Source organism: Monopterus albus, unplaced genomic scaffold (assembly GCF_001952655.1).
Source record: "Monopterus albus unplaced genomic scaffold, M_albus_1.0 scaffold32.1, whole genome shotgun sequence".
NCBI classification, from domain to species: Eukaryota; Metazoa; Chordata; class Actinopteri; order Synbranchiformes; family Synbranchidae; genus Monopterus; species Monopterus albus.
In genome coordinates, this window is record NW_018127912.1 from 1,869,292 (window position 1) to 1,896,940 (window position 27,649).

Here is a 27,649-nt window from a genome sequence, read left to right on the forward strand (position 1 = left end):
GTGGGGGGTGAAATCAATTTAGAATATTAATATTACTTAAGTTTTCCCATAAATCATTTTTCACAGCCACACACCAAGAATGACACCGACTAAGAGAAATGACATATATTTGACATTATCTTTGCCAGTTAGGGTGAAAACAATGGAATCCTGTGGTTTGAAGAAACAGTCTACAGTTTTCAGAAATAATTTATTCACTTCCATATAAAAAGTTAGATGAAAAGACTGATGCAACTCATATCTGTATGGTAAATATGAAGCTATAATCAGCAGTTGGTTGGTTTAGCTTAGCATAAGACTCAAAACATGTGCACACAGCCAGAGTGGATTTAGAAGGAGAGGGACATTTCCACTGATTCTATAAGGACCTTTTTTGACAGTAATGGTGGCTCATAAGAAAGTTGAATAGTTCCAAACATTAGGAACAGTGCCAGAGAGTTACACACTGAATTGGCTGCTATCTTCTAAAGTAAGTTAGTTACATGAATAGCATTAATTACACTTGTGACATTTTAAGTTAGTGACATAATTCAAAACATGTTTTTTGACAGTCTCTCTCAAATACTGTCACTTTAATGCATTAGCTACCCAGCTAACTAGTTCAGTTAGCTGAGCTACCTACAATAGAACTCAGAATTAGTTTGCAAGGCTGTACAAGTCATTAAAAGTAGTAATTTGCTGATGATTTCCACTGTTCCCTACAGACAAGAATGGATCTTAACAGTGGCACATGCAGGATTATATTTCTGGAGTGAGTGCAGCACCTCCATAGCTCATTGAGTTCAGCAGTCTCTCATCAACACCCTCCCTTACCAACTTTCCACACAATAACCAAGGTTGCTCTTAGGAGGTGCCCTTCAGTCTCTGGACCCAGCTAGCCTGCTCTGCAGAAGATACAAAAATCTGCCTTCAAGCACCTCTAAAGCTGAACACAAAGTTTAAAAATGACATGTTGTGGCTGCATGTGATGGACTGTTTCTCTGCCACACATGGTGACTGCTTACAGCATTGTCTCCTTGAGAGTGGTATCATCTAACTCATGGCAACAAAGCAAATATTTTCCAAAATGTCAAACTGTTGCTTTAAGCACTATCTGTTTGTCTGTTTCTCATCAAATAGCTCGGTGACTGATTTTGACTTTGGCCGTGGTGCCAATCTTGATCAGTCTTTAACCACAAATAAACAAGGGAAGGTAAAGCTGGACAACTGAAGTGACAGTACCTTTTTTATTAGCGCATACCTGAAAAACAATCAATAAACAAACACTAACATTTACAGAGGCTGGTATCTTACATATCAGATGATTAAGTATTCTAAAATTATAGGTTTACGCCACTTCCCTGACATTGGCTGTACTGCTGCTGGGACAAGATGAAAAGAGAAGAAAACAAGGTGACTAAATCTATATTTTAATGTCGCTAAAAGATACATTTCTGATTCAAGACAGCTCTACGAGCTTATGAAACACAGCATTTATAATAAAAAATGTCTTTTGCGTTTGCCCTGATCTATGGCATAAAAGATGTCATTCAATTCAAGTGTCAAGGACATCATTAAAGCCAGCTCCCTCCCACTCGCATTCTTGTGTGATGCTACCAGGAGACATTGATTGAATCTGCTGAAAGAGCCAATTTCTCTGTTCCTCTCATGGTGGTAGATTGAATATGGAGGTCTTCTGCTTTAAGCTGTTGCGATTGAGCCATGTGGACAGCTTGTCTTGTCTCAACAGGCGCAGTTTGATAGTGACAAGCCCTCACCCTTCTATGTCTGTTTTATTCTGAGGCTGCCAAAGCAACTCATCTGCCTCCACTCTCTGCTAGTTTGTCTGGAGTACTGTCAGGAGGAGGCAGTGTAAGCATGTGTGCGGGTGAATGCATGTGCGTGTTCACCTGAGTATGTGTGTGTGTGTGTGTGTATTATGTGCAAATCTATGACAGGCTTTTTAAAATGCTCTTTTATTCAGAAGCTCACTGTTCAAGGTGATATGAGTGATGAATTATTCAGAGATATTTGCCATAGAAGGAAAAAGGTGTTATCGGAGGTTATACCATTGAAAGGCTGTGCATGTGTGTACGTGCTTGTTAAAGCAAGAGAGAGAGAGAGAGGGAGTGGGTGTTGTGCAGGGCAGCAGGGTGGTGAAGGTGGAGCATGTCTCCAATCAGCCAAACAAGCATTATCAGTGTAGAGCCATAACTGCTGATGGTAGAGCAAGTAATAATTTACCCAATTCCCCCTCAGGCAATCTTTAAAATTTCATCATCTAATCTAATTTAACATGACTTCGGTGCCTCAGTCAACGATGACTGCAGCGTCAAAAACAAGGTGGTAATGGAGATCCAGAGTGAGACAAGATCATTTATAGATGATGATGTAGTGAAAGCCATGTTTGTGACTGTGGAGAGCACATCTTTATATTTATGATGAACATACACTTACTCATTTGAGTCAAGATCTGTTTGGGTAGATGTCAAAAATATTCAATTACTTTTTTCCAGTGGTTGATTGTTCTCTGCATCCCCAAAAAGACCTTTCTACATTTTGCCGTAACACTTTTGTTTTTCAAGCAAAGGTATGTTCGAACTATGACACGAGGGAAAATGCATATGAGTGTAATATATATAACTGACTGTAATCTGTTTCAAATCAGGAAAAATGAGGATAATTTACATATTTCAAACATACCGTATGTTATACACAAATTTGGCTACATTTACCTACAGTGTACACAATACAATAGCTACTGCCGATATTGTGGGTACAATGAGTTAAGGGGTCATTATGTCTGATTAGACTGCTTCAAAGACAGAGTGGGTGTGAAGACTGTGCTTGAATAATATGGTTTTGTTGCACTTTTTGGGGCCGGCGAGTTACACTTATACAGTATGGTTTTTAATTGGTTAATGTAGTTGTAATGGTGACCTCATATAAAATAGTCCTGCTGTTTTAAAACCAATAGTTTTCATGCTGTTTTTCCTTTTAGTATATAGTCACATACCTAAAACCTTTTTTTAAACTCTCAACTAAGCCATTTCCAATTTTGTTTGGGACAGGTCCTAACAGGATATGTACATCTCTTCATCAACTAGCAAGAGCTTCTTGGGGGACTTGGCCCTTCCAGACTATGAATTTAAATATTCATAAAAATCTTTTACTGGACACACTGCCCCTTTGGCCTCAGTGACTGGTGGAGGAAACCTTTTGTAAGCCAGCATCTGTGACGGCAATGCTTTGCTCCAAATTACAGTTGATACCATAACACTCAAACGCTAATCCAGTAGTTGATCAGAAATGTCAATAACTCACTGTAGACTTCAAAAGAAATGTATCGTTCCCTCCCTTATTGACTGAAAATATCTTTGATAGTTATATCCTTTTCTTAAATGTATTAAAATGCTAAATAAAGTTCTGTTTTGAAAAAAGATGTGTGAGCAAACATCAAGCTTCCTTCACAGTGCATAACTGTCTACATATTGTAACGCTGTTGGACAGTGGCTCCTCACCTTATCTCTGGCCCTATGACAGAGTGTTTGCGGATCATGGCCCTGGCCTTGGTGCTGGTTAGGTTGGAGGTAGGCTCTCCGTTGATGGATAAGATGGCGTCCCCCACCCCCAGCCTGCCATCCTGGCTAACAGAGCCCCCCTGGGCCACACTGCGCACCAGCATGCCTGAGCCGTCCTTGATAGCACTCACCGACATTCCTGCCAACACACACACGTGTACACAAACACACACATGCACGAGCTCAGGTGAGTGGAGGGTTGGCTAGGGCTGTTTTGAATGCATGCCAAACAGTCGCCCAAACAAACACCTGACAGAGGCATAATCAGCATAATCAAGAGAGACACTAGGCAGATTGGCGCAGAGACACAGCTACACATACTCGACATTTACACGGCATCATCCTTCACAGTCACACTCACATAAGGTGCACAAACACCGTCATACTCACACCCAAAGAGGGCACAGGTGAGTAGGAGGGTATCACATGCCAGTCACACAAACACCTGACTTTGGCATTATCAAACTGGACGGTAAGGCGGATTACACAAACACTTTATTAATGCAAACAGACAGAAGCAGGTAAATCAGATATTGCGCCCACATACACGTAGACCTCATGTATACATACACACACTGCAAAGAGGGAAAGCTACAATTGACTAGGTGTCCAGTCCACGGCGCTTTCACACTACATCGCTATCTAATGACTACACACATCCACAACACTATGGTCGCACATAATTTGAAATTGGTCAAAGAAATGACTTTGGGCTTATTTTTGAACAAATAAATAGTTTATTGTTTTTTGGTATTACATTCAAATTACAATACAATCATAGTGCCTGGAATACCGCACAATCAACTGGAGACACAGCTACTGATGCTGACAGGACAAACAGAAGACATGAAAGGAAATTAGGCTGAACATTTCAAAATCCAAACATGCTGCAGTATTATAATACAGCATCAAAACACATTTTCCTATTACAAACTCTGCTGCAAAAAAAAAAAAGTTAATGATTATTATTGGTAAATTCCCCGCATGAATATTTCTATGTAAAAGTTTATTTGTTTTGATCTTAACAAAACATCTTTAGTGTGCCATGAACTTACAGTAAGTGAAATGGGTTCACAGCATTTGAGAATAAACAAAGACTTCTAAATAGGCTCCTTATATTCACATTTTTAGATGAGCAAGGCAAGAAAAAAGACCTAATTTAGTCCATTGAACCTTTTCTTTTGACACCCTGCTCTCAGTGGTTGTTGTACAAACCAGCCATTCACTGTACATAAGTCTCCTCTCCAGAATAGGGCATTAGGTCATACTTTTGTAAAGGATAAAATTGTACACGGCACCTAATAAAGAAGAGGAAGGTAAAATAGTACAAATAAATATTGTACTACTATTGCTCATAACAAATCTCCCATATTCAAGCCTTACAGCTACAGATGGTAACTCTGTCTGTGTGGAAGTGTTTGCTTCAAATTCAAACATATTTAAATTTACAAAACCAAAAAAACAAAACAAAATTTGCAAACCCTCCACATGTGGATTTCAAGAAAACCATGCTACATTAATACCTCACCAAGATGACCTGCGATATTTTAAACAGATGAAAACCACAAAATGTGGTGACACGGACTGTAGGTTATGACCTTGATTTTTTCTACCTATGAACATTTACATAATTTCAAACTGTCTCACACACACACAGAGACACATAGTTTGGTGCCTTATTAGAGCACATGTCCGGAATATAGATGAGTTTTGTTATGTTTTGCATAGTGCCCTTAGCTGAAAGTGTAGGAGTGCCTTACACCCTGTTGTTTGCTCCCTGTCATGTTTGAATAGCCAAACACTGAACTTGCTCTTGGAGTAGACAATGTATTCTCAGTAATGAAGTATAAAAACTAATTTATTTAGATCAACACACACATATAATTCAATATTAACACCTTATATTAGTTCATTTTACCACGACCATTCAGGCCCTCCCTTACAGCCTAAACACACGTCTGTGGAGTTGTGTTTGTGAGGGCATTCACTGACATTCTGCATTCCCTAGCCCCTAACCTTACTCATCACAACTAAATAAGCTCAACCTGTAGCCTAACCTTAATCTAATTCTAACCTTAACTTTAAAAACAAGTCTTATTTCCTAAACAGACCTTCAAAAGTGATGACTGGCCAAAGTGTACCCATTTTCCCAAAATGTCCTCACTTCCACTCAAATGGTCCTCACCATACAAGCACAGACACACACACACACACACACACACACACACACACACACACACACACACACACAGAGTAAACACCTCCTCTCTCAGGTATGAGGAGCAACACTACTTCACCACTCTTCTTCTCGGCAGCTGTCATCACCACCGCCTATTAGCATCATTATCGCCATGCCAGCGACGTACAAACACCAAGACACCATTAACATGAGAAAGACGGAGAACATACCAAGGCTACGGTTGCCCCGGACAACAGTGATTGTCCTCTCAAAGCTGGTGCGAGGGGGCAGAGGTGGGGGTTGCTGCCTGTCATCATCTTCCATGATGCTGAAGCGATTACGCAGCTGATTTTCCTAAGAGAGAGATGTCAGAGGGCATGAGTGAGTACAATCATAAAGATGGGATGTACATAAAACAAATAAAAGTCTTCAGCCATGCTACAGTAGCAGCTCTGTGAAGCAGTACTTCGAGTTATGCTAATGTTTAGCACTTATAATACTGTGTGCCTATTACATTTTTTTTAGAAAGGTTTGACCTGATGATGGTCTTAGAAAAAAGATCAGGGAATTACAATTCATCCACTGCGGACCATAAATGTCTCTACCCAACACTGTGGAACTCAAACAACAACAACAGCAGATGTTAGATCAACATACTGGTAATATACTGGTGGTGCTAGAGGAAGTCGGAAGATCACCATCCTCTAGGGAGCTAAAATATCTGTTGCAAGTTTCACCACAATATATCTAATAGTTGTCACACTATTTCATCCTGAACCACAAATGTTAGCCTCATGACGGCCCAAGAGGAAAGGTTAGAGGAAAGTCTATAGGTTTCATGCTTTCTGGACCATGAATATCGGTACAAGATTTTATGCCATCCATCCAAATGTGCTGGAGTATTTCAGTCTGGACCAACCCACTGACTAATGAGTATTGCCGTGCCTTGATTCATGCTGCTAGCATGATATGCAGCAAATCTTATTACTTCTAGAAAAGTGAGCCATAAAGCAAAGCTAGCCTGGTGCTAAAGTCCAAAAGTAACTATCATCATGCCATCAGATTTCTGGTGTGATGCAAAACTTCTTTCAAACAACTCTCCAGGGTGAAGGCCTTTGGAGTAATTCTGAGATGTAAGACATGCAGAAAGATAGACTTCTTTGGTCCCCGTGGGCACTACACAAAGAAGAAGAGCAATGATGAGATCTTCTTTGAACCTTCACAGCAGGTACAAGCAGCACTGAAGTTCTGAAGCAACTTTCACAACAAGCCTGTCTTTGATGAGCCCACTCTGACTTTTTGTGCTCGGAGCCTTATTGTTTTTGTGTATGTGGAGCAAAACTGTATATCCTTGTGTTAGACCAGGTACCAATGGCATGCAAGCACTAAGCACTTTTAATTGAAAGGAAATTGTTGGTAAGCAATCAAATGGCTACCTTAAGAGGATTGAATTGAGGCCACAATAGAGGAACAAGTCTTTGATACTAAACACTTTCTCTTTACCTGACCCAGTGATACCGATACAGCCGGCTCTAAGCTCCTTGCTACAGAATGTGAACAGAGAGAACAGACATGGTAATCTCCTTTAGAGCAGCTAAAATGGCTACCCACAGAATCTCAGGTTTGCATGGTAATGAACAACGCTTCCTCTGTGACAGGCTGCAAGATGTAGACTGCTGCAGTATTACTGAAACTGGGACTGCAAAGATGTGTCCCGATGAGCCTACAGCATCAAACAAATGCTCATCAACAGGAATCCTGTACTGTAACATGACTGTGCACTATTGCACAAACAATAGTTCTCTTTCAAACCAATTTAGGCAATAATAAATTTATTTGTTCCAGATGTGGACACAGTAAACACAAAAAACTGATGCTGTAAAGAAAAAAACAAACTGAGCAATATTAGACCAACATATTTCAAAATGTTGAATGAGATGAAACAAACATGAAACAATGTTTTAATATCCACAAAAGTTAAAATGTGACCAGAAAATATGTTTAAAGAACGATTAGGTAATATTAATAATTTTTTGTGACTAGTTTTATGTTGTATGACATACCGTCGTAGTGTAACACGGCTGGAAGATGCTGCCGTCCTCAGAGCTGTGAGTGTTGGTGTCAGCCTCGGCTGCCTCAGCTAGAAGGCTGACCTGAGTGTGGCTGTCAGCGTCATCGCAGGAAGCCCTTGTGCTCCTCTGTGAGATGGGTGTTAAGCCTCCACACAGTTCCAGCTGAGGAATTCCAAAGTTGAAATTATGGAGTTTGAAAAATGGCTGTATGCTTCAAAAGTAAGCGCATACATTCACATGAAAGCAAACAGGCTAAAGAATGTGTCTGTAAATTAGACACCCTCCGTTTCTCTCCCCTTCTCTCCCCATCTGTAGTGTGGTCAAGCATTGTGTTCATCTCTCGGCTGCATTAAAAATTCAGATGGCCTGTAACTGGACTCTCTCTTCCTTGTTACTAAGCCACAGTCCAAAACAAAAAGGAGAAGAAAGATTGTACTCTCAAGATACAACATGAATTAGCATAATTATCTTGCATATCTGTGGAAATCTTGTTTTTTAATTATATTTATTAATGTTAGTCTGAAGATGATTTTATGTCAGAAAAAAACTTTTGTAATTATGGGCTGCATATATGTTGCAGTACATGATAATGAATTTGCTTGAGGACACATTTCTGCACATGTTGACAAAAGGTACATTTGTCTGTGGTCACAGATTTTGCCATAACATACTGTAAATATTTTAGTATCTATCTCTCTGACAGCTGCATATTTGCACTGTGATCAGGTATTTCATCTATATTTTATAGTTTTTCAATTGATTTTCAAAAATATACATACATAAAATATATATCAATGTAAAATTAAATATGCAGTGATCAAGGATTTTTATGTATCTTATGCCACTCTTAGTTTCTTATCTCTTAGTTAAGCATTTGTTTCTTATAGTTTAAACAAAGTTTACTCACATGACTCAGACAAATATTGAAATACACTTCTTATAAAATGAAATCAAGGCGTACCCCTGTCGCCTAGGAGTTAGGGTGCTGGCTATAAGACATCCCCAGTTCATGTCTAGTCATTCCCCATCTCTTCCTTCATTCCTCTCTTACTGTGAGATATCAAAAAAGCATCAAATGGCCCCAAAACACTTCTAAACCAAAATGAAGCTGAATACTTAAATTAAATGAATTTCACATACCGGCAGTGGTTTGGCAACGCCAATGCAGACAGGGCCATAGCCGGTAGACTTTAAGATGTACACAGCATAATCCAGACTGGCGCCTTCCAGGTTAGTATCGTTGACAAACATAAGTCGGTCACCAGGTAGCAGGCGACCGTCTCGATCGGCTACACCTCCAGGCACCAAGGACCGAATTACCAGAACTGTTTTAGTGGCATCTTCTGGATCCTGGAGTTAAACATAAGGATACAGATGACTGTTTATCAGAAATATTAATTAAAAAAATCTAAAATGAGTTAGATACATTGTGAATTAAAATTAAAGCTGAATGCAAGCAAATAGCAGGATAAAATGGACTCATTATTAATAAGAAAAGCAAACGTACTGGGTGGTCTCGCAGAGCGGCTACCAGCTATACATGTGTGCTCTTTACATTGCTTGAAAGCCTTCACGTTGGTTTTTGCTAAACAGTTCAATCTAAAATTGTGAGCAGAAAATGACAGAGTACCTTCCAGTCTCAACAATTACATGCACAAATACACACAATACAATATAAAAATATAGAAGTCCACCTCGCTGTTTCTCAATTTTCCCAGTTTTCCCCCTATCCAACCCAACCAAACACAGACTGCAGCCTATTCCAGGTAGGTCTATTTGTAGACAATCTCAGGGCCTTGTCTCTGACCTGGTAGTCCAGGATACTGAAGCCCAGTCCCGACTCGCCTTTCTCCAGCTCAACCACCTGAGCCTCTCTTTCCCACATGGCCAGAGGAGGTGACATGGGGGGCACACCACGCTTGGTGATGTCCTTAGCCGTAGGACAAGTAATGACACAGCCCTGGTCCAATTGGGACATGCAGTGAGAAAAGAGAAGGAGATCGATACACTATACCAGTAAAGAATGCTTCTGTTTCATTTCAAATAAAAGTGTGTGTAAAATGCTTAATCCCATCATTCATCCTTTCATCAGTGTGTGTGCATTCACCTTGTCATTAAACTCAGCCAGCAGCTCTTTCAGGGTAAGACCAACATCATCATCATCCTCATCACTGTCAGGAATTGAAGGGGGGATAATGCGAGAACACACAAGGCACACGCGCAGTGGCAGCTCCTTCAGAATATTGACCACCTCCTTATGTGTCACCCCAATGAGAGGGATCCCATTCACCTGCCAGGAAGATAAACATATAAACAGGAAAGAAAATGTATACACTGTTTCTAAAATAGATACACAGTAAGGGATTGGCTTATAGCTTCTGCAAAAATACATGATAAAAAAACCCTTTGCTGTTTATCAGAGATTAGAGATGTAATATATTCAGATTTCTTCTCATAAAAATAACAATATTTAAAGAATTGGATGTTACTTTGTGTTTGTGTGTATGTACAGTGTGTCCCTGAATAGGTCTGCCAGACAGTCCTTAAATTATTTTTAGGGTTTTCAGTCTTGGGAATTTAAGAGCCACAGCACATCAAGTCACAGCCAGAACAATCAAAGCTGAAAGTGGTAACTAAACCGACTGATGCTCATTTAAAAACGAAGATGAACAATAGCTTTGCTAGGCTGTTGTGGTGTGAAGGAGATCCAAGGTCTGTGTGTTGACCCAGATGTTGGCTTGTTCACTCAAAGGCAGAAAAGACAAAAGCCAGTTTGCACTATTTTTATGTGGCAAGCTAAGCTACTGTAAACTGTCCAAGAGTTCATTAGACTGCTCATCAGAATGAGTGATTCATGTGGGTGCGTGAACTTACACGCTGGAGGAGGAGGAGGGCAAGCTCCCCCTGCAATACAGGCACAGATGCACGGAGGCACACATATTCACACCCACCTTCTTGTGATTTTTGCTGCCTTAAAGGAAAAAGCTGCATGCTGTACTTGGACTTGTGTGGTGATTACTGGAAAGCATTAAACTAATATTGTATGGTTTAAGTAAAAAAAAAGGTGAAAATATGTTGTCTAATTATTCTTAATCAGATACAGCATATTGATAGTTCTTCAAAATTAAAGAAGCTGTTCTCTCCAGGTAGCTGCTCTAAGTGCACTTTAAAGAACAGGCTATCATTACTAACAGCTTGAATGAAAGCTGGAAACATAAAAGAAATGACGGTGATGTGAACTAAGGATAATCCAGGAGGGAGCCTTTTTCTTAGTCATCCTTTATATCCCACAGATGCGGCAGAAGAATCAGTCCCACATAGATCAAACAACAAAAGGATGAGTGGCAAAACAGTTAGCTGAAAAGACCAGTATCAGTCAGTTACCTCCAGTATCTGGTCTCCAGTGAAGATCTTGCCGCTTTGGCCAACAGGCCCCTCAGGCAAGACAGAGCACAGATAGTGATGCCCTGCCCGAGCCTCCAGACTGATGCCAAGGCCACTTGTCTCGCTGAAACGTTCCAGCTGACACACCTAAAAAAGCAATGTGAAAGTGGAGCGGTGGAAGCAAAGAAAGAAAAGAAAGGTTTAGAGGGTGAGAAGGATGTGGAGGATGTGGAGGGTGTGGGTAAGCATCATACTGTGACGTTAGCGGGGTTATCTTCTTTAAATTTACATGTAATAAATTAAATAAATATTCAGTAATAATATAATAATAAATAACTAAATAAAGTATAATATTAATATTTATAGATTGTGGTTTTCTCTGCCTTTAATGAGCATCATCATTACAGAAAAGACTCACAATAATTTCATATCGGGGTCCAACCGCATGCTGCCACCTCTTCTTCAGGTCTCCCTCTTCAGCTGGTGTCAGTTTCACACCTGTAAAATGTGCACACATACAAAAACAATCACGCTAATATCTCACACGCACACGGATATGCAAACAGAGGCAAACACACATCCCCATTCATACTGTTCGTAGCCTTATATAATTCAGTCAGTAAAGAATAGGATCCTATGTGAAAACATCACCTTAGCTATTTTATAGAGAGAAGACAGCATAATTTCCCTTGTGGCAAAACAGGATGTCAACACACAACCACTCAGACAGGCACACATACACACTCTCCAGGCACACAAGCATGCATATTCACACCCACCATCTTATAATTTCTTGGCAAACTGTTTTGTTTTCTCATTCATCTACTGAAGGCTCTCAGCAATCAGGGCTTATTTGACTGTGCTCTCTAATCAAGCCCAAAAATCCTTGTCTAAATAAAGCCATTTATGCAGGCGGGGTGAGAGACAAATCATCTGGACTGAGCTGAATGAGCTTGAGAAACACATGATTGCAAAACACTATAAATAGACTCCCATCAAAGAGCATGCTTCACTGCCACATACTGTAGCTGTTCCCTGAGCCCAATCAGCATATCAGACTAAGTCCCACGATCCAGTTCCAGACTGCAGTGCAGTGTGGGTACGAGAGCTTACCGTTTCTGGAATCATGTTGGGGTCGTCTGTTGGCATATGCTGCTCGCCTGGAGATTTCACGCAGAGAGCAGATTCCTGGGTGACGAGGAAACACGTCTGAGCACACCATTCAGGAACACAAACACACACAAACACACTTGAGTTGGCAAAAAAAAAGATGTGTACAATTTCACAGCAAGCAGTTGTGGGGTGACAGCATGCATGAAAAGTTCATAATCTGCCAAACGAACCACCATGTTTTAGTATTAGTTTGGACAGATACTGGAAATATATTTGCATTATTAAACAGATTACTTGTCACATTATTTATACACGGCTAAGTTAGTGCAGATTGTTCTCCATTTGCACAGTTACAGTACTTCAGTATTGATCCACTCAAAGCACCTGTCTGTTGAATCTTGTTGAGGCCCACTCTGTAGGGATTTCCCTCATGGAAGCTGTGGGAGTGTCGAAGGGGCTGCAGGGGAGGAACTGGGGGGAGGATGTGACTCAGATGGATGGCCTTCCTCAGCAACCTCAGTCTGACCAGGGAGCCTGTTCTCCTGAGCACCTCCATGGCCCTCTGCTCACTGCAGCCCTGCAGGCTCACCCCATCAACCTGAAGGACGGCGGAAGTGGTGTAAGAATAGAACAAAAAAGCCAGGATGATGCCACGGGTATGATGTAGACAGAAGCAAAGGGTTTGTGGATGGAGTGGACGGTTGGAGGTATGGCAAGATGGAAAGAATAAGTAAAAAACAAGAGATGACAAAGAGATGGATAAGGGATTAATGTAAAACTATGAATATTCCTAATTGGCATGGATGGAACAAACTGCTAATTTCAAGATGCTGAAAAAATGGATTCAACTGAGAATATATTAGAGACAACAAGGTATTTGTCTTCAGACAGTACAATATAAAAACCATCTGTTTTGCTTTTAGTGCAACTCACAGATAAGATGATGTCTCCGATGTGGATGCGTCCCTCTTGATCAACAGTGCTACCCTTTACTATGCTCTTCACAATCACACCGGCACTGTAGACTGAGAAGGCCAAGATAAATTAAAGAAAGACTTGGCACCTACTGTGTAAATGCAGCTCTGAACCATTGCTTGTATATAAGGATGGACAACATGACAGCTCCCTGAAGTGAAGTGAATCCACTGCAAATCAATCCCCCCTGGTGGTGGCCTCTGGTATAGGTCACAGATTAAATCCGGATTAAATCCCGCTCCCTCCATGTTAGTGGGCAGGACATGAGCCTAACTAAAAACTCAGAGTACAAATCAATTAAACTTTTCACAGAGATGGTTTTTGTCAAATTGGGTAGATGTCATCAAGCTGATTTGTGTAAAAGTGGACATTTTTCTGGTAAGGTTGTTTTTAACAAGGTATTTGATTATATAAAAAAGAGGTGTATTTCAGATGATCTGACAGCTTTGATTGGCACCTGATATGCCACTTACCTACTTGGTCACTACTGCACAGAATCTGTTTGCAAAATGTCAAGATGGCAGCCACCACATTATTTTGGCTTCAGGGAAGAGATGACGTGTATATTTTTATGTGCGTTCAATACTCTGAATTCATACACCAACAGTTATGCCTGCATTAAGGATGTATTCTTTACTATTTGTTTTCACCATCTTAGCTTGCAATAATGATAATTATTCGGTTTTTATTTCACAATGTTAAAACTTGGTAGATGTTATTACCTGAGTTTAAATCACCTATGTAGCCAGAGATGGTGAATCCCAGGCCCCGGCTGTTTTTAATGAACTGCACATTGAACTCGGAGTCATCATTCAAGTCACTGAGCTGGAAAGAAGAACAGGAAAAAAAAACTCTTATGCTCATCTTTTGGATTTAGAATTTAGGTGTTTACACGTTCAGTGTCACTAGATAGCCAATTATTGCTGTTATTTTTTACAATATGTTTTCACAATGATAACTGCTCCCTTTAAATAATTTTTAATAGAAAGAATATGTTTTAAATCCAATCTGCCTCTTCTTCAGGTACAGAGATATCCTGGACCTATTATTCTTTGCACAAACACAAACACACACCTTGCCATCTAAGCTGTCCTGGCCGTGGACAGGAGATGTAAGGTGGTTGTCCTTGGTAATATCCCTGGCAATGAGCAGCTTCACCTTGCTACCAGCATTTCGCAGCACCTGGACCAGGTGGCCATTTGTGAAAGGAGAACAGTGATGCATGTGACAATTAAACAATAACATAACATAAAATAAAAAATCTGTTAAGACAGCTGCCCTGGAGAGACAGCGTGAAATACAGTAGAATTGACCCATTCATAGAAAAGCTCAGAAATGGCTGTGCGGTGCTTTTTAACTGAGGAAGAGCGATTAACCGGACATACATTTTCCAAAGGCTTCATGCTTGAAGTCTTTTCTCTTGTAAAAATGAAAAATACAGCTTGGAAACACTTTTGATAAAGCATAAATCTCACCATTGTTTTACCTTTACAAGTAAGTGGCTGCTTTTCCCCCAGTGACCAGAAGGGGTGACAGTGAGCCCCCCAAAAATGTCCCACCTCTGCTACCATTTAGACAGACTTAGATCCAGTTTAAAACACCAACTACACAGACCATTACGGAAAACATAATTTCTTGCTTTGTTTTTTTTTTTATAAACGATACCTCACCTGTGCCACCTGCTCACTGTTCATGCCAGCCAAATCTGTATCTCCAATGCGCAAAATCTGATCACCACTACGCAGGCGCTTATCCTGGGGACCAGAATTATAACAAAAAACATTTAGTTTTGTTAAAATGTTTAAATACTGTACATTCTGCAGATTCGACTCAGCACATTTCACTTAGGTCCATCATTTCAGTATAGTGTTCTAAGATTTAACTCATTAATAAAGGAAATAGTTTTAAAATTATTTGCTTCCTTGCAGAAAGTTCAGTGAGAAGAATGATACCACCCACATGTCTGTCCATCAAATATGAAGTCAGAGCCAGCAGACAATTAGCTTAGCTTAGACTAGCTTCCTGGTGCTTGTTATCACTTTGATGTTGCCAGAAAATAAATAAAAATACCATAATCACAAGTGCTTGTTTTTACACTTCAGTTTCTGTACATATTAGTAAAACAAATAATACTGTAACATGTTCATTAGTGAGCTTTAGAGGGGCTGGTAAAGCTAATTTTATTTTCTAATTGTTGGACAGCCTTCCCAACTCCTTCAGGCTCTTTAAGCTAAAACAGCTCTTGGGTATGGCTTTCCATGTAATGGACAGATCTGACAGTTGTGTTGATCTTGTCTAACTTTTGGCATGAAACTGAAAATACATACATACAAACTACAGTATGCCTTTATTTAAATTTTAGCCATGTAATTGTCCGGCAGCTGGATTTACCCGTCCTGCAGCTCCTCCAGGAAGAATGGTCTTGACCATGACCCCTGTGCTCCGCCCTCCTATAATCCCAAAGCCGAGGCCTTTCCCATCATTGTGCAGTTCTATCATCTCCACATGACGCTTCTGACAAAGTACAAAACAAGAGGGACAGAGTCAGAGAAGGAAATCTATTCTAATTAAACTGGTAAAAAAAATAAAAGTGAAACAACATTAACAGGTGCTCAAGTGGTTTTACTTCCTTGTTTATCTACTGTATAACCACAGACACATACAGTATTTAGCTCTGCAATAACACCTCACATATAAGATGACTGTACCTCATGAGCAATAGTAGACAGGTTTCTCCCCATTGAGAAGGTACGAGAAATTCGCGGGGGAGTGCAGTACTAAAAAAATAAGTGACATGTGTAAAACAAAAGCAAACCTGAAATGACATCAAGTTAGCTGAGCAGTCTCTTAGATCAGCTGAAAGCCTCAGACAATGTGATATCCAGCTGTGCTTGAGTTTTATAATGCAATGCGATATTCTTAAATGTAAAATGTGACATTTCATACAGTGATGTGTTACATTTTACCACTAGAAAAAAATTATATTTCCAAATTGATTAATGAACTAAGTGTCTTAAAAATAAATTGCTCCCTGTTACTAAACTCCTCCAAAATTATCTTTCCTTTATAAAGCATATTTTACATACCTGTGATTCAGTGTGAATGCAGTTGTTCGGGTAGATGTCCAAGAATGGCATACCCTGTGAGTCCAGAGAAGAGATGCTGCCATCTCTGTTGAAGGATCTGGCAGCGCCGGGCCTTTGGTTTTCCATGGCCCATGTGTAGGAGTCACTGTGGCTCAGCATCTTCAAGCTCAAAGCCATGTCTGGGCAGGGGCCACAGTTCATGGACACAGATTTAGAAACGCCCTTCCTCTGGTAGGGTAAGGAAGAAACAGGTGTGACACATGGAGAAGAAAGATTGCCAGGAAAATGGATGAGGGAGATACAGAGATGGTGAAGGGGGTTGATAGAGAAGCGGGAACATTAAATGATGAAAGGAGATATGGAGACTGAGAGGAATAGGATGAGGCTGGGAGAGGGAACGGAAGGAAATAGGATAAAGAAGCAGTGAAAGGAGGGCATTGTGAGACAATGAAGAAAGGTGTGTGAGGGAGCTTTAATGTGTGTTATCCAAAAGTACAAAAAATACAGGAAGATAGGTTTAAAGTGGAACAGAGAGGGAAGAGATAGGAGAGCAGGAACAGTGGGATCTCATATCAAGGCTTCTCTTCAATACCACCTAAGCAACAAAACTGGTCCCTTTTGTCTTTCAGGTTTTCTGTTTCAATGTTTAAAAAAGGGAGTTTCGGTAGATGCTTATTTCTGATCTCTGTGCTATTCTATTTGGGCGGCTGTGGCTCAGAAGGTAGAGCGGGTCGTTTCCTAACCGGAGGATTAGCGGTTCGATTCCCGGCTTGTCCAGTCAACATGTCGAGGTGTCCTTGAGTAAGACACTGAACCCCCAGTTGCTGCTTGGGAGTGTGAATGGCCGAATAATGTGAAAGCGCTTTGAGTGTGCTGTAAAAAGCATAGAAAGGCGCTATACAAGTTTTTTTTTTAATTCCAACAGCCTAGACACCTGTAGAAAGAGCAGTAGCAGAATAAAAGACAGAACACTATAAACTTATACTTCTCTATATAAAAACCTACTTTTCTTAATAAGAAATAAAAAATTGTATTAAAAAAAATTTTCAGTGTCTGTCTTAATTAAAAATCCAGAACCATTTGATATAATCCAGTGCCATTTTTCCTGGAATGCTGAGATGCTAACTGGCTGCAGGCTCATGGTACTAATGTAATAAAGCAGTGTGTAGTCTAGAGGCTTATAGGGTTAGCCTATTACAGCACACCACCACAGGCAATTAAGCTGTGATGCATATCGCTAACAAGTAACTTTAACACTTTGATGTGTCATAAATGTCATGCAACAACATGTGCACATATATATGTGGGCTATGGATCAGCAGATGCATGCGAGTAAATATTGTTAGGGGATGTAAATCAGCCCCCACCAGAATCACATCCCAGACACACATCAGCTCAAAACTTTTGACAATGTTACAGATGACTTCTGCAAACTCACTGACACAATATATAGCCACTTCTTCCTCACTCTCTTTCTCTCTCTCTCCTTCTCTGGGCTTCAGTGGTAAGCTTAGGTAAGCTGATTACTCATCCAGTTTGGTTCCTGAATTCAGTATTTTGGAAATGATTCCGGCCCCTTCCACACCATTCAATATACACCAAACACCTACGCACTCATCCTCGCATTGTACCTTCACCCGGGGCTTCAGCTGAGCTTGCTGTAAGCTGAGTATATGATGGAACAGGGGGCTCTGCAGGACAGTTTTTAGCAGGGAGAGTTTCTCCTGTGTGGGAGCCTCTCCTCTCTCCCTCAGTTTGGCTTGCAGTCTCTCCACAGCCTCCAAGGCACTCTGAGTATCTGCAGATAAAGTGTATATATTCGTGTCATTCAGAAACAGGAGCTCTCCTGTTTGGCTTTGTGTTACTTTCAGCATGTTGCAGCAGGTGCTGGGTGACCTGAACTTAAAAGTACCCAAGTCTTGCAAAGTTACCTTGTTAAAGTAAAGAATCTCGAACAGCATCCTCACCACCTAAGCCACCGTGTCATAACTATTAAAAATGATTGTCTTTTGGAGAACTGAGTAGCCATGAAATAGTCTAATAGTTAAATAAAGAAATTCCCTAAACCGTAGCTGTTATTTAGTTTCAAACTGGAAATTTGGCTCAGTAGTGGCCAAAACCTAAACAAAATGTTCCTTTGCAAGGAGGATTTGAAAAAAACTGGAATCAAGAAAGATATCAGAGTGTGCTAACCCTTCTGCATTACTAAAAAGCCAAAGTGAAAAACTGAAGTGTTGTGTCAGGTCATATTGCCCTTGTTTATTTAGTGGAACAGCAGCTAATGAGCACAAGCCACAACTGCAGTAATTGTCTATGGCAGAAGGTTAAGACCCTGTAAACTCTTCACCGCAAAGTTTTGACTTCAGACCAGACCGCCAGTCCTGTGCCACCTGCACATGTAACTATTCCCTCCTGTCTGGCTATTGCAACCATGCCTGACATCTTAATTGTAAGCCTCTGATGATGGCAGTGGCGGGGAGCGTTACTGAGGTTACTGGAGCATGTTTGCCTTTAAACAGTGCTCTATATCTACAAGACACTGAATAGACTTACCCATGATTTCCATCATAGCTTGACAGATTGCTTAGATGAACTGTTGCTTTGTGACTTTCTGCCTCAGTTAAAGGCAGTTATTCTTCTCTGTTTGGCATCTGCAACACAGATGACAACAAAAATCAAAATGTTTGTGCTTCAACAAGACCTTGCATAGTATTTTATATTTTTATGACAGCGTGTTTGTGGAACTCAAAAATATATTTATGAAATGCAAATGATATTGTGATGTTTATCTTTGAACACATCTCCACTGCTTATACACTTAATTACAACTGTGGTAGAAAAGGTCTGGTATTCTCCCAAGCAAAAGAATAATTTGTTTAGACTATGTGTAATTACTTTACATCAGTTAAGCTGCATATATCTTTTTTTTTTTTACCTCGACATCCTCTCCTTCAGGACCTTTGCCATGTTTGTTTGCAAGCACCTTGCTTGTCAACTAATGCTCTTTAGGGGGATTTAAATCTCCTCCAACAGGCTTTATCAGCCAGTGATGCTGATCAACAGCGACACATGGCCTGCCGACTATTCTGACTCGGGGGCCGAAGCCTGCGCTGTATAGCTGCAAAGCATGACACCAATGACATGATTGGATTTGAAAAACCATGGACTGGAAATGACAAGACCTCATCTGAAATCTAATTAGGGGCCACTGATAGGTACGATGGGTATCGCAGTACTTAACATGAACACGGCCTCCATGGCCGCCTAATGAAATGCATTTCATATACCTGTTGATAATAAAGCGAGAGTAAAAAAAAAATAGACGAATGACTTACAGGAATTACTCAGACCCATTACTTTCTAATTTGATATGAAATCTCGACAACAATCTATTAATTTCTTTAAAAAAAATGATCCGGGTACTTCAGACCTATTGTTGTGACGAACAGACGGACATCATGGACAGTTCAGAAACGCTTGTTGCAAAAAAAAAGAAAAAAAAAGCCTCGTCTCACCTCCATTGCAGCGCCGGCGGACTATCAACAGGTCCCCGCTGAGCTTCAAGAACAGCACCTCCACCACCTCCACCACTCCGCAGGGTTAATTTACATGTACCGAGAATGATACTTTCCTGATGGGACAAGTCATAACAGCTGATTCAGAGATGGCAAGATATGTAGGAACAAACTGGGCGCTTTATTTTTCAGCATTGCGCCGCGTCTGGTCTGGTGAAAGCTCTGTGCAGTGCGCATGTCACCCTCTGATCTTCAGGCACAGAGGGCTCATCCCTAATGAAAAAGTAGCCCACGGTAATCCTGTCATACATTTCAGTGGGGCACTTTGCTGCTCATACAGTCCCTGTATAACAATTAAAAATCAAAGAAAAACATTTTTTAAGAATGTGAAAATAGGCTACCGTATCAGTGATTAAATATACTAATATATAGATATTAAAATACCAAGTTCCTACCCGAAGTCTAAGGTCTGAATCCTTGTAATACCGATGTTGCATGGAAATAGCACAATTTGACTTTGTTTATTTAGATTTACGCATATGGTCTGGGGTGAAACACAACTTTTCTTTTCAGTTAAGAAGCTAATATATTTAGACCTTAGACCTAACATCGTCAACTCACTGCTGCTGTGGATTTGTCATGCGGGCTCCCTACAGAGCAAACCGCTTTAGGCTGAATTGTTACACCATCTTTAATTTCTGGCTTTCTAAATTCCAAACTGGGGTCCAGGCACCACAAATAGGCATTTGATAGGTTCCCGGAGGTCGTGAGAAGCCTTACTGGGGACACTCATTTCACTTCCTCTTTATTTAGTTTAAGAATGTGACCATGAATGGAACTGTACAGGCTACATGTCGCAGCTGTCACCCAAAGGTAAAATTGTAATCATACATATTAATGTCATCAGCAACAACAATAACAAAAAAACAAAACACACTTCTCATTTGAATCAAAAAGTCATATCCACTGGGGGCAGTGAAAGGCTTGGGAACCTGTGTTTCACACGGTAGGTGGAGCCCTAGGTCCGGAGATATAGGAGCCAGATCCAGCGCCGTGTTTTCCACCAGACACCCCACTTCATCTCTCCCTCTTTCTCTTTCTGCATCCCCCAGGCAGGAATCGTCACCCCCTCCCCAGCCTTCCACCCACCCTCGACTCCCCGCCCGCCTGCAACGCAATGCTCCTGTCGCCGGGCTGCGCTCTGATCAACCGAGCATCCACCGCGCCGCCAAATTGGTTTGTCATTTCTGACCCCCCTCTCTCTGTGTGTTGACCACGGTCTCTGCTCCTCTTCGCTTTGCGCCTGTTGACTTCAGCAGAAGACAGAAAAAAATAAGAGCACCCGAAAAAGATAAGGGCAAAAAAAGGGGAGGGAGGGAAGAAGGACAGCCAGATAGAGAGAAATACGCCTCTGTCCTCCTCCTGCACCCCTCCGGACCTAGTGCATTTGGACGGACGCGATATCTCCTGTGTGAGCGCTGATCGGGATACTAAGCACGCAGCTATTGGTTTCTTAGACCCTCAGCTCTATTTGTATCCTCTCTTTTTGCCGACGTCCTTTTTTGCCACAGCAAGATTTAACCACGGAGCCGGAGTCAAGGCGCCAATCAGTGCAATTACTTATCGACTGGGAAGATAATATATTTCAGTTCAAGATCTGCGGTCTGGGGACTGTATGAAAGAGCGCAGAAGAGGTTCTTCTTGACTCCTTTCTGCGTTGGATGTGTAGCCCATATATGCGCCCATACCACTGCGACTTGGTGACACGGTAAGGATCCGTGCTTTGGATTTCTTCACAGATAGTGTAGAATTTTTGCAGACACCGCTGGTGAGCATTGGTAAAACTCTTGGTTGTATGTCAACCTGTGTCTGTCACTGACCTGCTCTGAAATCTATTGCAGCGCTGACTTTGGTTCTCATGGATGCCCATGGGAATGTGGCCTGCGATTGTTGTACTTAAGTGGTGCGGAAACTGGCCCTAATGGACGAGGGGGTAAAATGTACGTTAATACAGTTCCCCGTCTTGTAGATGATGGTCCAGCGGCTTGTGGTTGGATGGGCGTCGCTCGAATGTGAGATGTTGCTAAGACGAAGTAATGAGCAATGATACCAATTAACCTCTCCGGCAAATAATCAATGAAATTACATTATCCCACAGTGGCTTCTTGGTCAGGGTTTACACATAATTGTTATTCCGTAGCCGCGTGCAGGCTGTCTGCCTCACTGCAGGGCGCAATGACAAATCACATACTTTGGGATAGATGAGAAATAGACCAAGTATTCCTCTTTTTAGGGTTTTTTTTTGTGGTTGTCATTTGAGTATATTGGAATGCAGTTAACCCATCTGGGGTTGTGCAGGTTTGTCAGCTGCAGCCTAAAATCCACAGTAGCTGCTCTGTGAAAAAAAGGAGCATCCAGCAGGCCAGTGCACCCCAGAATACGTCAATCATGCGGATTCATGAGTGAAAGCTGTGGTTCTCATTTACAGAAGAGGCATCCGGGCTGCAAATGACCTTGATGTGCAGCAGAAAACTACTGAAGGTTACACAGTTCTTCGATATTGACCTAAACGGAAAAGAGCCAGCCCCCTCCGGATTTGCGGGACTATCAGTGTACAGTCTAATCTTTCTAATCAGCAGGCTGTATTTTTGAAAAGCAAATAAGCACAAAGCCTAATCCTGTGTCACCATACTGACGGTGAACTATATGATAAATCATAAGGGGTCTGTCTCACACAATAACTGTCCCTCTCGGTAATTTCAGATGCTGTAGCCTTCAAAACAACCCTTAATAGTCATTTGCTGCCTGTGTCTGCTTGGGGTACCTGTGAACTGGCCCTTTTGAATCACTGGGCCAACTCTCCGTGAATGATATAAAGGGTTAACCTGGGCTCTATAGGTTACATTGGTCGGCAATATGTTGACTCATCTGTCAGTGCCTCAGCTAAGAAAAGTGTCTCTGAGGAATCCACTGAGCAGGTGGGAAAATGGTCAGTACTGTGGGCAGACACTTTTTTTTTACATAGATTTGCTTGACTACCATTCTGGCAGCATCTGTTAAAGCACAGGCCTGTCTCCAAGGAGATTATTATGTTTGTGGATGAGATGAATATCACTAAATCATCTGTCATCAGTGCATCTGTTTGTGCCTAAGTGATCCTACAGTTCCTTGGCTGCATTTGTATACAGATTATTTGTTTTAATTGTTTGAGAAAGATGAAAAAAAATCAAATTTTCTCTCCAGACTGTGCTGTTGTTCTAGTCTTACAAGTTGTTCGTCAGTTTTAAACAGCAGAGAAACACATAACCTCAGTACTATTTGTGTTTTTCTGTCCAAACTGGTCTGGTTAACTTTTCTAACAGACTCGAATAACCTCTTCCGAGACTATTGATGCAAAGTGTGTTAAAGAGCATCTTGGGTCATGCTCAGTAATGACACCCACACAGCACTGATGACGCTGAAGCACCTGAAGCTGAATAATGTGCAACAGCAGTAATCAAGCAATCCGCTGACTGTAGGTTTATCTGTCCTCTTTTAATTAGGTCACTGATTAATTTCACTTGTTATGATGCACAAGGAAGACAAAGCTCCTTGTTGGGGGAAAACACGCTGCAAATTAGGATGATTGTGCTAATTCTGATTGTTCTGCTTGATTGACCGAGGCCTGACTTTCTTTGTTTGGAGCTGTTAACATAACACAATATTTGGTTTAGATTTGGCTGGGTCCAATATCAATACCTAACCTTGTAACTGAAGCAGCCTGCGATTTAAATAAGGGATCATATGTTAAACATCTTGAGCTCACATTGAAGCCTGGAGATAATGAAAATAAACGCTGGCAGACGACACGATCCGTTGCCGACAGACAATAACAAGACACATATATGCAGTTGAATATTGAGACAAGCAGGCGTAAAATCAGTTTGGTAACGAGTGTAACTATGCTTCTTACTGAAGTCTCTCTTTTCATTGTCAAGGGTTATTAGAGAGTCAACACATACAGCAATTAATTCTGCTTAGTGGGCACACACAACCTAAGGGCTGATTTCCACAGAACCATTTTACAAGTGTTTCTAAAGAATTTGAACTTCTTGGGATCCAGTCGTCTATTTAGTTAATTTATGCATGGTGATGTAAATGTTTGTGTCAGAGAGCCTTGTAGATAAACAGAAGATGCTGTTTATTCTACTCAAATCAAAGCATCCTGCAAAAGCAAACAAAAAGTGCAGTAATAATGTTAAGTTTTAATGAAATGATGATGATCCCATTCCTGGTCTCAACCCTTCTTCATGCACTGAGTTTAACCTACAATTCAAAAGCCCGTTCCCGCGCTGGATGGCATATCTCTCTCGTATTGAAGTAATGAGGCCAGATCCTTGCCCGTTTTTCTCATCCACCTAAAGCACTCGGTCGTGTGTTAACACATCCTTCCTTTTACCCTTTCTTTCCCTTAAAGAATAACCCCAGCTCCCTGCATTTTCCACTGTCAGTTGGAGCTATCAGCTCAGTTCACCTCTCTTAATCTGTGAAGCTCGCTTTCGATATCATTCAGCCCTATTAGAGGTTCGCTCCATGCGAGATGACTACACAGTTACTTCACTATCTGATTAGATATATGCTTGGAAAAGTGGAAAATCACTAGTAGCCAGCTGGCTGTCAGATCTCAGGGCTTTCACTGACTCTGTGCTCCTATGGCAGAATAGCCCTCCAGAGATAGATGTCTTACTCTGCCTACACATGGAACTGTTGCAAGGCTTTCTGCACAAACCACTCCAGCCTATTATCTGTCTGTATTTTGTGACTGATTGGAGGAAATGCACACTGTTGACCTGACTGCTTATGTCTTGTGTTGACTGGGCTGTTTGTGTGTAGCAGGGATTGTAATACATGCTGTAATCCTGCTCAGTAGTTATGGGTTTGCTTAGCAGTATGTTATAATCATGCTATTAAACAATTTCAGCGAGGCTGTGATGTGAATCAGCTGGTGGTTCTGAAGTGCGAGACAAAGAACAAAAATGGCCCATGTGATGGGAGTAAGCCTAACAGAGTGGAAACGATAATTTGATTAGTTATTCATTGACTTACAGAAAGTTAGTTGGGAAATATTTTTATTATTGATGAACTGTTTGATTTTTATGTTCTGAGAGTTTGCTGCTTTTCATCTGGCTCCTGTGAGAGTTAATTTAATATCTTTGGGTTTTGGGGTGTTGGTCGGACAAGCCCTTTGAGGACGCTACAGTTGGCTCAGAATTTTTTTTCATTTTCATCATTATGATGATTGAATAGACCAAATAATGACTTGATTAAATAAAAACATCAGCTGCAGCCTTGACTACTACTACTACTGGTAATAATAGTAATAATGATAATAATACTGTACATTTTCCTAATTACTCCCTTCCACAGTTATGAGTACCAAAAGCAAAGCTGCTGAACAACATAAACCTTCTTAAAGGATTTATTGCTTCTTGATTTTAATCAGAGTTTCATAACACTCAAATTAAAAAAAAAAGCCTAAGGACCTTACAATAGGTTGTGATCCATCCCACATGGCATAAAAATGACTGAGAAATCAATCAGTGCAAGTCAATTCAGAAAATTATCCCACAGCTGTTTATTAGGATATTAAAACTGTGATGATGTCTTTTGTCTCTTTCTCAATTTGTGTTTCTAACCTTCTTACCATAAAACATCCTAAAGAAAACAAATGTTAATTGGACAGCACTCAGAGAGTGCAAACCTCTGCCACGGCAGCTCAGTCTCCCTATAATGTCTTTCTACCTGAAAGTAATATTCCCATGATAGTTTGACTCTCATAATATGATTCAGTGACTATGAAGACCTGCCCCTAACACTGGAAATGACATCATTACTATCATTAAAGTAATAAAAAAAAAGAAGATATTTCACTAATGGTGATTGTCTTCAGGATCTAGCACGGCAATTTTCAGAGATACGTTGAATTAACCCTGAATCAGCAGAGTTCCAGCTTTGAATTTGAATTTGAATTTTGTGGATCAGCAGATCAGGAATATAAATATTACTCCACTTTGGTGTGTGATAGCTCTTATAGGGATGTTATCTATGGAATTAGAAGCATAAACTGGCCCTATCTCACAGTGCTGAAGAATCCTTTAAAACATTTCGGAATCCAGCTGATGATCTGGATCTGATGGACTGTTCCGTGGGCCATACCCTACCTCTCCAAAAAATTCATCCAGAGCCATTCATTACTTTTTACTGTGAACAACCCAACAAGCAGCAGTAAAACATAATCTCCTTAGTGGAGGTAGTAAATATATATTGTCCGCTGTCTTTAAAATACACTTAACACTCACGTATGGCTTGTACGTCATCTTTATCTCATTGCCTTTCCTTTGGAACAAGCAATCTGAGGGGCTTAGGTGGCAATATAAATGTTTTCTGAAAGACAGGTTTGGCCCGTTGACCAGTTTCACTATTTTATTTGTTTCCTAAGCAGACCTGAATTTATTTCATGTCCATATTGTGTTGTCATCACTGACTTCTATTTATTGTGCCTTTATTGCTTCCAAAACACCTTATAAAACAGTTTTGGAGAGGGCTGTGTACGGTGAAGATGAGGTTATAATCCTGCAGTTCTAAAGTCGAAGCATGCGGGAGGCTGAAACGTTGCATTGATGCCTTTTTTATACACTTATTCTAGGTAACAAATCTGAGAAATATGCTGTCAACACTATTAATTTAACTGCTCATCATAATCTGTGTAATCTAATTTCGACCTAAACCATATGTGCACAGTTAACAGTACACTTGTAAATATTGCAACTCAAAGTCTGAACTCTGTAAAAAAAATATTAAAGTCAATCCTACAATGACCTATCACCTCTTTGTATGTGAACTTAAGCAGCTGCGCTCTATATTAGCAGGCCGCGTCCACACACTGCTGTTCTTTTGAAACCTCTCACTCACTCAGTAGTTGTCATCCCTCTTTCACAAAGAAAAAATATTTGTTCTTGCAGTTAACACATCTCCTGTCCACACTTCTCCTCCGTCCTCTTCACTTGCCAGTGCCCCGCTCAAAGCTGTCACCACTCAAAAGAAACACATACAGTACATTCATTTCTTCCCACAGTCTAAACACACATCAGTGTGCCACACATCAATTACCATCTCTCTCTCGCTCTCTCTCACACACACACTTGTATGCTAACACACACGTATAAGCTCACACACTCACACAGATCCACGCACAGACATTGCCTGCAGCTGTATATTTAGTGACACACCGTGCCATTAGGGAGTTGAATGTAGAATAAGTGTACAAGGCCAGAGCGACTGTAAGAATGCTCAGAGGTCTGCCGATTATTTTGGTCTCCGCAGGAAATCTTTTACAATAGCACCCCCCCCGGTTCAGGCCATTTAAACAGTGTGCTGTTATGTGTGTGCATATGCAACTCTTAAGTCAGTCAACACAGTATTGATGGGGAAATTCTTTGCTGTGTTGTTTGCACAGTGCTGAGGAGGCCTCACTTGTTTAGAGAACGGGGTGCTTGGAAATGAGTCATACACAATGCGGCGCAGCACAGCAGAGCAGATTTGAATTTTAGGGCAATGAACAATGAGGTCATCACAGGGCTGGGGGCACAAATCTCTCAGTGCTGTGGTATAACAGTGTTTCTTATCAATTGAGGAAACTACAGCAGGGTTTAAAAATGCAGCATTGTTTAACAGACTGATTCAGTGTTGCAAATAAAGGACTGTGTTGGTTGACTTCAGTGAATGA

The 27,649-nt window shown here is 40.8% G+C and overlaps 2 protein-coding genes across 11 annotated transcripts in view; one reads left to right on the forward strand and one right to left on the reverse strand.

Moving 5' to 3' along the window:
* Positions 1-20,084, reverse strand: part of LOC109958480 (multiple PDZ domain protein) — a 41,597-nt gene extending 21,513 nt beyond the window's left edge. For 3 of the 4 annotated variants that reach the window (XM_020597159.1, XM_020597157.1, XM_020597156.1), the window contains exons 1-20: positions 19,885-20,084; positions 18,923-19,020; positions 18,001-18,167; positions 16,370-16,597; positions 15,992-16,060; positions 15,675-15,797; positions 14,954-15,037; positions 14,358-14,465; positions 14,006-14,108; positions 13,242-13,333; positions 12,693-12,906; positions 12,309-12,404; positions 11,614-11,693; positions 11,196-11,342; positions 9,919-10,101; positions 9,619-9,771; positions 8,952-9,161; positions 7,803-7,973; positions 5,970-6,093; positions 3,501-3,699 (exon numbers count right to left, since the gene is read on the reverse strand). In XM_020597159.1, coding sequence (XP_020452815.1) covers positions 3,501-3,699; positions 5,970-6,093; positions 7,803-7,973; positions 8,952-9,161; positions 9,619-9,771; positions 9,919-10,101; positions 11,196-11,342; positions 11,614-11,693; positions 12,309-12,404; positions 12,693-12,906; positions 13,242-13,333; positions 14,006-14,108; positions 14,358-14,465; positions 14,954-15,037; positions 15,675-15,797; positions 15,992-16,060; positions 16,370-16,597; positions 18,001-18,167; positions 18,923-18,938 — 2,567 coding nt within the window. In that variant the 5' untranslated portion in view covers positions 18,939-19,020; positions 19,885-20,084. The remainder of the gene's footprint in view (positions 1-3,500; positions 3,700-5,969; positions 6,094-7,802; positions 7,974-8,951; positions 9,162-9,618; positions 9,772-9,918; positions 10,102-11,195; positions 11,343-11,613; positions 11,694-12,308; positions 12,405-12,692; positions 12,907-13,241; positions 13,334-14,005; positions 14,109-14,357; positions 14,466-14,953; positions 15,038-15,674; positions 15,798-15,991; positions 16,061-16,369; positions 16,598-18,000; positions 18,168-18,922; positions 19,021-19,884) is intronic. The other variant, XM_020597158.1, reaches the window with a different exon arrangement.
* Positions 20,085-20,867: 783 nt separating this feature from the next.
* Positions 20,868-27,649, forward strand: part of adgrl3.1 (adhesion G protein-coupled receptor L3.1) — a 124,836-nt gene continuing 118,054 nt past the window's right edge. For 4 of the 7 annotated variants that reach the window (XM_020597160.1, XM_020597162.1, XM_020597165.1 and 1 more), the window contains exon 1: positions 20,872-21,652. The gene's annotated coding sequence lies outside the window, so the exon portion shown is untranslated. Of the gene's footprint in view, positions 21,653-27,649 lie in introns of all 7 variants that reach the window. The other 3 variants (XM_020597163.1, XM_020597164.1, XM_020597166.1) reach the window with 2 other exon arrangements.